Source organism: Microtus ochrogaster, chromosome 15, assembly GCF_000317375.1.
Source record: "Microtus ochrogaster isolate Prairie Vole_2 chromosome 15, MicOch1.0, whole genome shotgun sequence".
In the NCBI taxonomy this organism is placed as follows: domain Eukaryota; kingdom Metazoa; phylum Chordata; class Mammalia; order Rodentia; family Cricetidae; genus Microtus; species Microtus ochrogaster.
In genome coordinates, this window is record NC_022017.1 from 36306089 (window position 1) to 36319987 (window position 13899).

The window sequence follows — 13899 nt, forward strand, 5'->3', positions numbered from 1 at the left end:
TGAGTTTGCTCCTGGGACACAAGCGGAAGGAGAGTCTCTTCTAGTTTCCATGCAGTCACCCACACCATAGACACCCAAAACCTAGGCAATAAGGACCCAGAGCCTCAGCCACTTGTCTTCCTGACAGAATCTAAGGAGTGGTACAAGTCCTCGAAGACCAGCCTGTCTTGATAGAGGGAGGATGCTAAGTCTCATATGCGTCTAGTTATGTCTAAGCACACACAAAAGCACTCACTCTTTTTTTTCCATATTTTTCAATATTTTAGATTGTTCTAAAATATCCCTGGAAATGATGCTTAGATGCTTGACTTCATGAACCACAGAGGGCTCGGGCTGGCCTTTCCTGAAATCTTAACTCAAGTGCATAAAAGCATACACAGGCTGTCCCCTTCCTTCCCTGACCTTGCCATGCATTACGTCATCCTGACTCAGGATAACAGTCGACACAGTGAGGAAATCGAGGAAGAGGAGACGACTCTTGACTTTGTTACCTGTCCAGTAACAGGACCTTAGCCTCCTTTCTTTCCAGTAGCTCTGGATTTGCTGAGGCTGTCACTCAAGCTGTTCCTTCTGTGGTGGGAGTATTCATTGAACATGCTGGGCAGATAGATCCTGAATGTGAAGCTTCTATAGGAAACAATGATTGCCCTCCTAAAGCGATCAGTCAGAAGTGGCACATTGAAGAACTTGGCTATAGACACTGGCTAAGTATACCTATGGAACCTGGTCTGCTTCCATCTGTCCTGAGACCTAACTGGTCACCTTTCCTTTAGGTTAATAAACAGTCCCCAGGGCATTTCTTTTCTTCTTAAAGTAAATAGAATCAGTTTCAGCTATTGGCACCCAGTGAATTCTGACTAATCTTCCTGAACCTAAGATGTCATTCTAATGCAGGATAGGGACACAGTCTACAAAAGGCACAACTGCCAGGAGCAGGTTACTCACCAGGCTTCTGGTACCACCCAAAGGGATAGGTGTAGACTTCAGTGTCCTCAGAACCACAGTCCAAAATGCGCCAGGTTCCTCCATTCTCCTCGCTGCATGTTTGAATCCCCATGCTGTTCAGAATTAGGCAGGTCACTTCTCCTCCTGGTGGAGAAGCCAGGAGTTTAGGAGAGTTAGCCAGGGAGAAAGATGAGCTGAACAGGAGGGATTCTGCAAGCCATCGCTCAACATGCTGTTTGAGCTTTTGTTCTGTATTCCAGGTATGGACTTGGCCATCCCTACAGATTCAGTTCCTCTATCTAAGAGTCATAGCCCTGGAGTCCAGGAATGGAGGTAGCTACTCATAACAGAATACCTTCCAATCATACATAAGAGGTGAACCAGATCTATGGGTATCATTTCACTATGTCTGGGGAGGGAAACAATGGTGTGGGATTCTCCTCTGTTTGCTGTGAATACCATTGATTAATAAAGAAACTGTTTTGAGTCTATAGCAGAGCAGGACAGAACTTAGATGGGGACAACTAAACTGAATGCTGGGAGGAGGAAGGTGGAGTTAAGGAGAAGCCATGGAGCCACTGTCAGAGACAGATGTGCTAAAACTTAGCTGGTGGGCCACGACCTTGTGGTGACGCACAGATTAATGGAGATGGGTTAAATTAATATGTAAGAGTTAGCTATTAAAAAGCTAGAGCTAATGGGCCAGTAGTGATTTAAATAATATGATTTCTGTGTGATTATTTGGGGTCTGAGCTGCCGAGCAGCTGGAACGACCAAGTGGCCTCATTACAACAAAACAATGTGTGTTACTATTTACAGAAAGGGATGCGAAGGCCTGGAGAGATTAGAAGAGAACTTTCCAGAATCATAGCATCAGTAAGTGGCTGAATGAGTGTTCAATATAGATCATGTGATGTATCTAAAGTTCAGTCAACCATGATCCCTGGACAGAGCTCTGGAAATAGCTCAGAAGACATGTAAGTGAAGTATGGAAACAAGGAGGGACATTTGCTGGGATCAGATGGACATATGTATATATGAAGGGATAGATTAGTGACCCAGGGCCACCACACTGCTAATTTCATACTGATGAGCTGCCTGCTTCACCCAGCCCTATTTCCTTACTGTAATGAGGTTCACTCATCCTTCTTGTCTTGAGGAGATAGCAGAGACCATGTAGGATTATAAGTGTGTTTCTACACTGATGTGATATGCCAGAGGGCAGGGGATGCCTCCTTTATCACCCTCACCTTGCAACTGGGAGACGTTTAGAAAACCAAAGCCAGTGCAGCATGTGTCCCTGTCGCAGAGCCGCTCACACTCGAAGAACCTAGAGTCAGAAGAGAAGGCAAGTGTGAAGACTCCCGTGGGCACCCATGACATACTGTGCAGAATGAATGGAATAATTCGAACCTTGGGGATCAGATTTCTCTGTGAGCACACAAAGTGTGGGCGCTTTTGGCCAACACTGGCTTTCTAGATTTCTGCAAACAAAGCCTCACTCTTTTCTTCAGATTCTCCGTGTATTTCCTCACACGTTGAAGCCCTCTCCAGGACCGTTCTCGTTTACCATGCAGCTTCATGGCAAAGGGGCTCTAGCACTTCAGTGATCTGGAGTCCAGTTCTAAGATTCCTTGCCTTGCTCTCATGTCTTAATCTGATCTCTCACTCCCAACTCCTGAGAGCTTGATTAACTACTTGGCCATTGCTGGCATGAAAATCCTGCCTCATTCTTGTTGTTCTTCCCTGAATCCAAGTCTTATCCCAGTGTTGAAGTTTGTATCTTCCGGGCAGCTTCTCCAGTGCAGGTACATTTCCACCCAGAAACTGGTTAAGTCATTTCTCTGGCTTTCTTTGCTCTAGATTCCCACCCAGCTATTGACCTGCCTACATTTGCTTCCCTTTCTTTTTGAAAACCTGTACTATGACCTCAAGCTCCACTGCACCAGTTCCTGCCCCAGTCCCTGGCTCAGCATAGTGATGTCCAATAAAGAGCTATCTGATGTCTATCCCCTTTCCCGGTATGGTGACGTCTAGCTTCTATCCCCAGTTGGACCTTAAGACAAAGCAACCGGTGTCATCTTTTGAGCTCCATTCTCAGAAATCGCTTTTAAATGCCAGCAACATGATGCAATTCCCTAATTCAACAGCACTTCACAGATTAGCAGTTCACGGATCAGTGACTACTGAAATACAAAAGACTCGCTGGAGATTTTCCTTAAAATTCTGATTCTTGAGTCCCATCCCAGGACCTCAAACTGAGAAGGTCCAAGAAAGGTCCAGGGATGTGGTTAGGCAATGGCACACTTGGAGATTCTGAAGAATGAGGTCCCATGTTGGGTGGTGAGAGTAAATTCATCTTCAGTTATAATGGCCAACAAAAAAGCCAACAAAGGAACACCAGCATAGGTTGTAGCAGTCATAAGTCAGGCATTCTTCTAAGCTAACATCCTGTTAAAGATTCAGCTTGCTTTCCAGATTCTGAGCACAGCCCTGAAAGGCTCTGAAGAACGAGTTTATTACCATCTTGATCACTTTTATTAACTGACACTATTGCTTAGTGCATCTGATCTCCCTCAGCAGACTGCAGGCTCAGAGCCGAATGTGGTGTTTAAGATGTCATCTCTTAAGAAGGACTTCTAATCTGGTCATCTCCTATAATCAAGAAGGACTTCTAATCTGGTCATCTCCTATACCCTTGGCTTTGGTTTGGATCATTGTTATGATTCTGCCTTTAAGAGCTGAGACGCCACCTACTCATGGAAGCCAAGGAATCTGAATAATAAGCGTTGAGGTAGAACTTGGCCACTTACCCATTGGAAATGGATTTTCCAGACATAGGGATTTTGTCTCTGATGGAAATCCCTGTGAGCTTTTGGAATGGCAGGCGAGAATAAAAGTTCTTCACTCGGTCGTTCAGCACAACTTCACAGAGGGAAAAGAAATAAAATGCATTATGCTTTCGCAAATATGGAGACAATGAGTAAAAACCAGACTGAACTTTCAGGAAGACAGCACATGAAACTAATAAATTTGCTCCCAAATCTCACAAGAATAAGACTCATAAGATTCTGTTTGTTTGGTTGGTTTTTGAGATGGGGTCTTGTGTACCTAAGCTAACCTTGAATTCAAGATGTAGTCAAGGGTGTCTTTGAACTTCTGATCCTCCTGCCTCCACCTCTCAAGTCCCGGAATTAAAAGTATGAATCACTAGTAGGCACTTGGAATGGAGCCCATGGCTTCTTACAAGGGACTCCTGAAAAGGCATGAGCCCATGGGGAAATGAGAATTAGAGAGATGGAACAATCTCAAGGTCTAGGAAGCCTGTGGAGGACCTTGGCTCCAGAGACTAGGAAGGCAGGTTCTGCTCCACTGTGTGAAGTAGCAAGAAGGGAGCATTGTGCCTCCAGACCCCTGCATCTCCAGGGAAACTGATAGTCTAAGTACCCTCCCTCCAAGGGCAAAGATTGAAGATTTATTTCTAGAAGGATCAGAAGAGAGGGTCCCTTGGTGTCCTCTGATAGTAGATACATAAACCCCACAGAGCATGATTTAGGCTTCACAGAGACCCGAGATTCTCCCACCTTGCTAATGTGTATATTCAGGCCAAGTACTGTGATATTTCTCTGACAAAGGGCCTAGGAGAACTAACAAAAGGATCCTACCAAGAACAACTGGATCAGATTATACTAAGGAGAAACCAACACCCAAGAAGCTCCCACCAAATAGAGCTGCTTCAAGCTTTGTGGCCTCTGATGTTTGAGGGGAAGCCAAGGGCCCCCAGATATGTGAAGGTCCTTGACAAAGAAAGTGGAAAAACAAGCTACCGGGGAAATAGGGTGAAAATGACATCACCACCATGATGGCAAAATGACACTATCAATGTCCTTGAAAAGGGAGAACAACGTTGGCATTATAAAAGCCACTGTCTCTGAGATCTCTGTATCACACAGTTGCATGAAATCCTGGTGCAAGACTATCAGTAGTGGCTCCGCCTGAGGTTCAGACCCCAGAGTAGAACTCTCTGAGGTGTCAGCCTGATGCCTTTCTCAATGGCTTCATATCTCTGAAGAACCATGGATAATCTTATGTATTTATATATACATATATCAGTTTTTGAGATTATAATTACACCATTTCTTCTTTCCTTTTCCTCTTTCTAATCCCATCCATGCATCCCTTCTTGCTCTATTTAAAAAAATTCATGGTCTCTTTTTTCTTTAATGGTTTGTGTGTGTGTGTGTGTGTGTGTGTGTTTATGTATGTATGTGTGCCCACGTACGTGTGTGTGTGTGAAGAGTAATACTCTTAAAGAGAAAAGAAATAAATCTCACTGTTTCTTAATCTGCAGAGTGGTGGTCTATCAGACACTCAGCTCATGAACACCACTGTGCTTACCTTTCTTCCGGAAGAGGGCCTTTGGTTGGTGGGGCAGAATCTGGCTGCAGTTCTTGGCATTAGATTCCAAGATGTCATCACAGACCTGGGCTTCTGGGTAGAGGTAGCAGGTGAAATACAAAGGTGTGGTCTCCATTATGTCTGCAAGTTGACAGAAAGCTGGCTCCTGGGCACACCCTAAAGGCAAGAAGGCAGTTGGTGTTTAGTCCATGCAAGGCCTTGAGTGGGCAGACTTGTCTGGAGAATCTTTCAGAGCAGAGTGCACTGGTTTACTTTCTATTGCTGTGGTAAACACCACAACCACAAGCGACCTGGGGAGGAAAGAATTTATTTCATCTTATAGCTTACTGCCTACCATGAAGGGAACTCAAGGCAAGCTGATGCAAGACCACGGAGGGGCGCTGCTTACTGGCTTACTCTCCATGCCTTCATCAGCCTGTTTTCTTACACAACGAGGGACCACCTTCCCAGAGATTGTACCACCCAGAATGGGCTGGGTTCTCCCACATCTATCACTAATCAAGAAAATGTCCCAAAGACTAACTTTCCAGCCAATCTGATGGAAGCATTTTCTTAATTGAGGCTTTCTTTTCTTAGTTGACCCTAACTTGTGTCAAGTTGGCAAAATACTAGTACACCGATGATAGTCATGACGTCCTAACAAAAACACTGGGGAATCTATGAAATGGGGAAATAAGTGATCTTGTGACTTGTGTACAGGTGATCAAGTTAAATGAGAGGTCAGAAACAAAGTCAGCAATACGGGAGTCAACAGGATGAAAACTCAGTGGCTTTACCCATGATCTCCCGGAAGCACTAAGAGTGAGCAGACCAGAGACCTAGGTCTTTGTATGTGAACACTCTGTTCTCTTGCATATGTCAGTCTTTTCAAAGATACATATGAACTATTTTCAGTAAAGGGTCGTGACTCATTCTGCTTGGGTTTCATCCACAAAGTCAAATGGAAGTCCTAGAGCATAATGAATATTCAACATTAGATGAACAGATGGATGGACGGATGAATAGATGGATGGACAGATGGACAAACAGACGGACGGACAGATGGATGATAGGTTCTGGTTGCTGAGCAGACACTGCCTTCACTGTGAGCATCTTAAAGGCTGGGAACAATTCCCATCTCTATGCTAAGAAAGTAGTGACCGCTGAGTTATGCCAGTGAATTTGAACTTATCTACATCTCAGGGGTTATTGACCCAGGGTCTGGAAGAAGGTTTCAGTCTAAGATACTCACGAGAAAGGCACCAGGAGCTTGCCTGCTTTGCTGAAAACAGGTGTGTGAAGAGCCAGTACTGCTTGGTGGGCAATGAGTGGTTTGCCCTGACAATGACCTGGGCAGTATCCACAGGGAGGAAAAGTTCTGTTGTCACAGCTGAAAAAGAAGGAGAGAGTCAGCTTCCTTTACCTTTATCTCTCCAGCATGCATGAGGCAGAGAGAAGCAAACCTGGTGACAGATCAGGAGACACATAACATTCTTAGATGACCTGAAGCTAGAGCAGGGCTAGAAATGACAGTATGGATCTGGACAGACTAAAGGAGTTCAGAAAGTCCTAGGAAATCCTAAAAATCACACACTTGTGAAACCCAGAAGAAACCTTAGGAGCCCCTGGTCTACCTTTCTACCCAACACAGGGCTTTCCTCTGGGATTCCCATTCATGCCTGGGTAGCTTTATGTGACATAGCTGAGCCAATCACAATAGCCACATCACCAGATTCTTTGGTCTGAAACTTTCAGCCAGCCACACTGCAGTTTGTTGCGTCCTGTTGGAACTCAGTCCCTGAATCCAATGCACAGTAGACAAATCGTACTGCAAGGGCGGGCTAGACTAGCAAGCTGGCTCCCCTCTCACTCTCTTGAGCCTTTTGACATCTTCTACCATGGTACTGCTCAGTGGAAGGCGCTCACCAGACTTAGCTTTCCAATGCTGGGTTTGTCAGCCTTCAGAGTTAGGAGGCGAATACACAGTATTCATTAAAAAGTACTTAGTCTGGAATGTTGTTATTACAGCACTGAGTAGGCTAAGACACCCTCCTTCTACTCTCAGACTTCTCCTCCATATCTCTCTACTTCTCTCTTCCTCCATTCTTCCTGGCCCTTAGTGTCACCTTATAGTAAAACTATAGGTTTGGGGTGGGGGGGGGCAAGTTGTTCTCACACTTCCCCAGGCACAACCACAATCCCTGTCTGGATGAACTCGTTCCCTGCCTGCCATGACCCCCCCATAGACTGTTCATTTCCACTGGGTTGAAATTTTCTGACACATAGTAAATTTTTTTTCTAGGGCTACAGGGTTGAGATGCTGGGGTCCCGAGCATGCTCTATTAAATCCTGCTCTTTAAGCAGGTAATTGCTCTTGCTATAGCTCTTGTTTTTGTTTCTGCTTCTGCAGCACTGAGAATGGGCAATGAAGCTTCCGTACATTCTGTTCTTACTGCACACTTCAGGAGTCTCTGTATTTGTGAGGGAATAATTAGATTAGGGGCAGAATTTGGTGCTTTGTCAGGCTCTCAGTGGTTCTCAACCTGTGGGTCACAACCCCCTTGGGTCACATATCAGATATTTACATTACACTTCATAACAGTAGCAAAATTACAAAGTAGCAACAAAAATAATTTTATGGTTGGGGGTCACCACAACATGAGGAATTTTATTAAAGGAATGGAGCATTAAGAAGATTGAGAACCACTGCTCCAAGGTTTAAGAATGGAGTAAAAATAAGAGTCCCATTCATTGATTAGACCTTGAATGCCATTATCTTGTCTGCAGGACCCAACTGTATGAACTCTTTAGAGGCAATACCTGCTTCTGCTGGAGGGTCTAACCTCGGTGCCACGTCCTTTCCACATGCCATGGATTCAGGCCGGGACCCCATGTCAGACTCTAGGAAGAAGAAAATAAGACCCCTGGTAATGATGAGGCAGCTACATAGCAATCCTTATATCCCACAACCAGGAACTCAGCAAGAGACAGGCTCAGATCCAGCCACCCAGGTGAGCAGGTTTGGTCCTGCACCTAACACTGGCCAATCTCTCAGGACTAGAACTAGACTGCTTGTGACACCATAATTATTAACATTTACACTTTAAAATGCTCATATATGCTCATAACATCCTTAAAGGAGATGCAACCTCTGAGAAATGAGACTCAGTGAGGGAGAAGAACTCATCCCAACTCTTAGAGGGTCAGCAGGCAAGGCAGGATTTAAAAAGTTTAATTAAACCTCCTAGCAACAATCACCTTCGATCACCCTGAGCCCCAGGAAGAAGAGGCTCGTGGGGCCAAGTTCCCTGGGGAAATGCTTCCTGAGGTTTTCAACAGCCCACTCTGGTGACAAAGGCAGCCTGTAGCGGTGAACTCTATCTCCCCAGATCCAAACAATTCCTGCCTTCCCCATCTTTTGGAGGCTTTCCGCATGACATTCTTTTAGCCCATGTGTCTCCTCTGATGAGGAATGGGAGCCCTTCTGCTCCATAGGAAGCATGCCCATAGAACATAGGTCTGCATATTACTTCCACTGGGAGCAGCATACCTTGTGGATTCAAACTGGGACCAAACTCAGGAAGCCACTGTCCTGTCACCCCTGATTCCCCACCTAGGAGCTCACCTTTCCAGAGGTACACCTGCTGGAAGCTGATAGAGGTGTCTTGAGTGCCTTCCAAGAGCGGCAGACCTGCAGAAGATTGCCATTTAGGAGCCTTGCTGGTGCTTGCTCTCACCGGTCACCCACCTTTACAATTGCCTCATCATCCCCTCTCCCCAAGATTTTCCTGGCTTGACTCTGTTCTCTACACAGGATCCCTCAAAGCCTCATGGAGTGCCATCCGAGCACCTGGTCAGACTTCAGGAACCAGCACAAGGAACCAGACAGACTAATGTTGGGGGGGGGGCAACAACATAGGAGCAAGGGTCACAAACCTACAACATAGGAGCAAGACTCAAGCAGTTAAGGGATGGCTTAAAGAAAACAAAGTATTTATGAGGTCCCATTGTGGGTATTTTCTAACATCAAACTGCTGAGATTCTGACCTCCTTAAGGAAGCTGGATCAGCAGGGTGGGTCGTAAGGCCATGTGCTCCCCAGGCTTGTGTTCTCAGTTTGGTCCGCACATCCCATATGGTAGAAGGAGAGAACTAACCCAGTCCAGTTGTCCTCTTCTGACCTTACATACACATGGTGGCATGTGTGCTCATGCAATATACACATGTATGCACATGCACACACATACACACCAAATACATAAATCAATAAATGTAAAAATTAACTGGGCCTGGCAACTGAATGGTGGTAATACTCTACAGAAATTATCTCCTAGATCCTACACATGGGATACATATTCAATCATTGGCAACTTTTTTTAATTTAGTTTTGTTGTTAATGTTACTAACTATTCTTTATTTTTTATTGGCATATATTCATTATATATAGTTATGGGCTTTATAAAGACATTTTCAATGATGTTTATCATCTATGTTGTCTTGATAATGCCTTATATCCTCTCCTTTCCCCCATTCCTCTCCTGGTACCACTCCAGCTAGTCCCCTCTCTTTTCTAGGAAGTTCTCCTTCTCTGGTGCCACACTGGATAAAGCTAGAGTTCTCACACCCTCTTGGTGGTAAGTGTTCCTCTTTTCCCCTACTCAGCCTCAGGCACAGAGCATTCTCATCTGGCACACATCCCTAATAGTTTGAGGGAGAAACTTCCCATGGATACCTGCCATGGGGTCAAATTGTACCAAATCATCTCTTCGTTCTCTGTGGGTTGATGGTGGGCATGTTTATTTACGTATTTATTCTGGTTGTGGGGAACAGAAATCAGCTGTAGATGGGTTAAGTGATCTTAGAACCTAGCTAGTTCCTAGCAGCTGAGCAGAAGGCTTCTACTTGAGCATTGCGAAGTCAACAGTCCTACCTATCTAAGAAGCCAAAGTGCAGGTCTGTGCTGCTGTGGGACAATGGTCTTTTATCCTGTCACTTGTATTATTTTTAATAAAATGCTAATTGGCCAGTAGCCAGGCAGGAAGTAGAGGTGTGGCAATGAGAATTATGGGAAGAGGGAAGTTTCAGTCTGCAATCGTGACCAGCCATAGAGGAAGCAAGATGTGACTGCCTCATAGAAAAAGATACCAAGCCACATAGCTAACATAGACAAGAACTATGCCCATAACTTAACATAGCCCATAACTTATATGGGCTAATATAAGTTATAAAGAAGCCTGAGCTAATGGGTTAATCAGTTTATAACTAATGTAGGCCTCTGTTTGAGTCTTTGAGACTTAACAGCTGCAGGACTAGGCAGGACAGAAACCTCGGTCAACATTGTGCTTTAGAAATGCCCATCTGTTTAGCTAGCTGGGGAGCTTCTTGGCCTTGGCAATGGAAACCTTTGCAGCCTTTGCACCCAGTACCTGGCCTGCTGCCTCCCATGTGCCTGGGGGGTTTTGGTTATGAAAGATACAGCAGAGGGCTGTGGTGATAACATGTGAAGACCGCTACCAACTTATGGCTGGCACCCCATTCCTTCTTGATCCCTCTGCTCCTTTTGCGGTAGCCTTTTAATATCTTTCCTTTGCCATCTTTGAAGCAGAGTTTGCTGTGAGCTGGCATTCAGACGGAGTCCAGGAGAGAGACTTTGCAGTGGCATCTGAGCAGAGGAATTCCCAATTATCACAGATGCCAAAGAATCTGCTGCTGTAACCACAGATGACTTGAAAGCATTTTCTGCTTTCGGGAAATCACATGTGGACCTCGGGAGTAGAAAGTGGCCCTAGAGGGCATGGTAGGGAGTTTGCACAACAACTTGGGGGTTCAAAGGTTGAGCCATAGTGAGCATTCATGAGCAGGACAACACACTCAGTTCTGAAATATACTATCTGGGTCAGGTTTGCCTCGGCAGGAGATCCAAAGGATCTGGAAAGCAATCATGCAAAGCAGACTTCGGTGAGCTTCCCGTTTGAAGGTCATGCATTCTACTGAGCTGCTGTTTCCTACAACTGGGAGCCTAGCCGTATTAGCTTTCCAATACAGATCTAAGCCTGCCTGACCCACGACCAGGTCTCTGCTGGACTCAACTCTGACATCGACAGCTAGCCAAGAAACAGAAGCAATCCACCCTAGTGAGGGTTGCTCTGGGGCACAGGCAAATGACCAGAGAGTGGGACCTTAGAAAACAAAGCTGTTTTTTGCTGTCTGTACAGCATGCTGGCACTTCGTTCCATTACATAAAGTGTTCAGACTTCACAGAGGGTCACCCTGAGGCTCAGGGTAGCTAAGTGCTTGAAGAAGGTCACAGAACTCTGGAGGGAGAATGTGGGGCTCAACTAAAGGAATTTGGAATGCAAACAATTCATGCAGCTCCTTGCCTCTGTGTGTCTCCTGCCATGCCTTTTAACTCTCTGAGCAGTCCCCAGGACCATCATTGCGATTCTTTCAAACTTGGAAAGACTGTGACCTGGGCAGGCCCAGCACGGAACAAGCATTCACAATGGTGTTTGGTTCACGGATCTGCTAACTCTGCAATTCAGCCGGCCTCTGTGAAATTGTGGGATGAGAAGAAAGGGGTTGGCCCTCAGTGAACTATGACGAAGATAGAGTTTGTTTGTTTGTTTCTGTTTGAGAAGGTGCTTTATTAAAAGGGACGTCAGGGCAGCCTGAGGTATGCCCCTAGGATTATAAACCAAAGGTTGTCTTATACATTTGATCAGAATAAATAGGAAATAAGAAAGCCCTAGAATGAAAACACACACACACACACACACACACACACACACACACACACACACACACACTGTGGTTGGAGAGATTTCTCAGTTGATAAATCACTTGCGTCACGAATGTGATGACCTGAGTCTAATCCTTAAAACCCATTTAATAAACTAGAAAAATACTTGCAGTTGCAATGATAGTGAGGTGTTAGCGAGAAAAGGGCAGATTCCTGAAACTGTCCAGTTAGCCTAGCCTCAGTAAGACCCCAGAGACCCTGTCTCAAACAAAAATGAAAGGCACCTAAGGACTGACAGCCAAGGTGTTTGTCCTCTGATTTCTCTCTCTCTCTCTCTCTCTCTCTCTCTCTCTCTCTCTCTCTCTCTCACACACACACACACACACACACACACACACACACACAAAGGCCCTTCCTCCATTGTCACCCCTCTGAGTGGAGGCGAGTCCAGGGCTCATTCCTGGCTCCTTGGGCACACGCACCAAGCACATGTCCTGGTTAAGCAGTTCACTGACTTACGGCTGCCAGCTCATCACATGTCTTTCCTGAAATGCCTGTTCTCACCCTGGGCACCTCTCAGAGTAATGAAGAGCATCTGTGAGGCAGCCATCCCTCAAATAAGCCATTGGATTCTGTTTACCCCAAAAGAAGTGAGTTAGGCTCTCTGGAAGGCTGCCAGATTCCAACGTGTATCTCCAGGCTTTGGTGTGTGTGCCAACTGGACTTCCTAGGTGTTTTCTACACTGGATTTTATGCTCTATATCATGAGTCCAAAAATTATTGAGGCATAAGTGATTCTCCAAAGAGCAACATACATGTTATATATTGGCCTTGGTATCAGCATGAGTTAAAAAAAAAAAAAGACACAACATTATCCAAAGCTCTCCCTGTGTGCCTGCCACTATTGGAGTGGCTAAGACACCCGGAGCCCGTTTCAGGCAAAACTTCCCTAGGGGGGTGTCCTAACTCCCATGTCCCTGCTTCCCCTCAGCGGTAAGATGGCCAAGACCACAACAGCGGTGCCTTCCTTGAACCACTGTGCATGTGCAGGTCTCAGTCTTGCTACTGTCTGACCTAACAGTACAATGAACTATTTTGTTTCCAGGATACTCCTAGCCTATGCTCCAACCTAGCAGGCAACAGGTTTACACATTATCAGAACTGCTTCTCAGAAAACAGATTCCTTAGCCTCTTTGGCATGGGGCCCTGAGACTTTGCATGTCTAACCAGTTCTGGGTGACACTGGCCCTGCTGTGCCTAACCCTGTGAACAGCGCTGGCCTAGCCAGGACCAGTTTAGGACTGCAAACAAAACCTTTTTCTCTCTCCTGGGCCTGCTAAGAGGGGCAGCCAGGCAAGAAAGCAGAAAGACAGTCTGACTGGCCCAGGGAGACCTCAGAAACCCACCAGCCACCCCTGTGGATTGAGGCCAGCCTGCTGTCTCTAACGCTTCCATATCTTACAGAGAAAAGTAGGAAGAGCTTCAGTAAATGGGAGAAGGGAACATCCCAGGCTCATCTGTTCTTTCTGCTCACTGCTTATCCTCACCTGTAACACGTCTGCCCCTGTGCTCCTGTGATTAGACGGGCAGGGCATTAGGTGTAACACCGAGGTTCTGAACCTCCCAGGGAAAATGCCCAGGGTATATCACTATAGTCCTCCACCGTTACTTAGCTTCAGATACTTTACATGAGACTTAGCAACACCTCCCACTAGTGAAACACTATTTCCCGTCTTTTGGCTTCTAGTTTCCCCGTGTGGTTTGTTTATGCACCAGACGAGTGTATCCAGACTTTCTCAGGCCTTGCCCTTCATTCTT

General features: G+C 45.7%; 1 protein-coding gene across 2 annotated transcripts in view; it reads right to left on the bottom strand.

Annotated features, from left to right (window-relative positions):
* Tg (thyroglobulin) overlaps positions 1–13899 on the bottom strand; it is a 171522-nt gene that overhangs the window by 99956 nt on the left and 57667 nt on the right. For both annotated transcript variants that reach the window (XM_005354537.2, XM_005354538.1), the window contains exons 28-34: positions 8969–9034; positions 8164–8244; positions 6596–6733; positions 5344–5520; positions 3759–3870; positions 2196–2275; positions 946–1089 (exon numbers count right to left, since the gene is read on the bottom strand). In XM_005354537.2, the coding sequence (XP_005354594.1) occupies positions 946–1089; positions 2196–2275; positions 3759–3870; positions 5344–5520; positions 6596–6733; positions 8164–8244; positions 8969–9034 (798 nt within the window). The remainder of the gene's footprint in view (positions 1–945; positions 1090–2195; positions 2276–3758; positions 3871–5343; positions 5521–6595; positions 6734–8163; positions 8245–8968; positions 9035–13899) is intronic.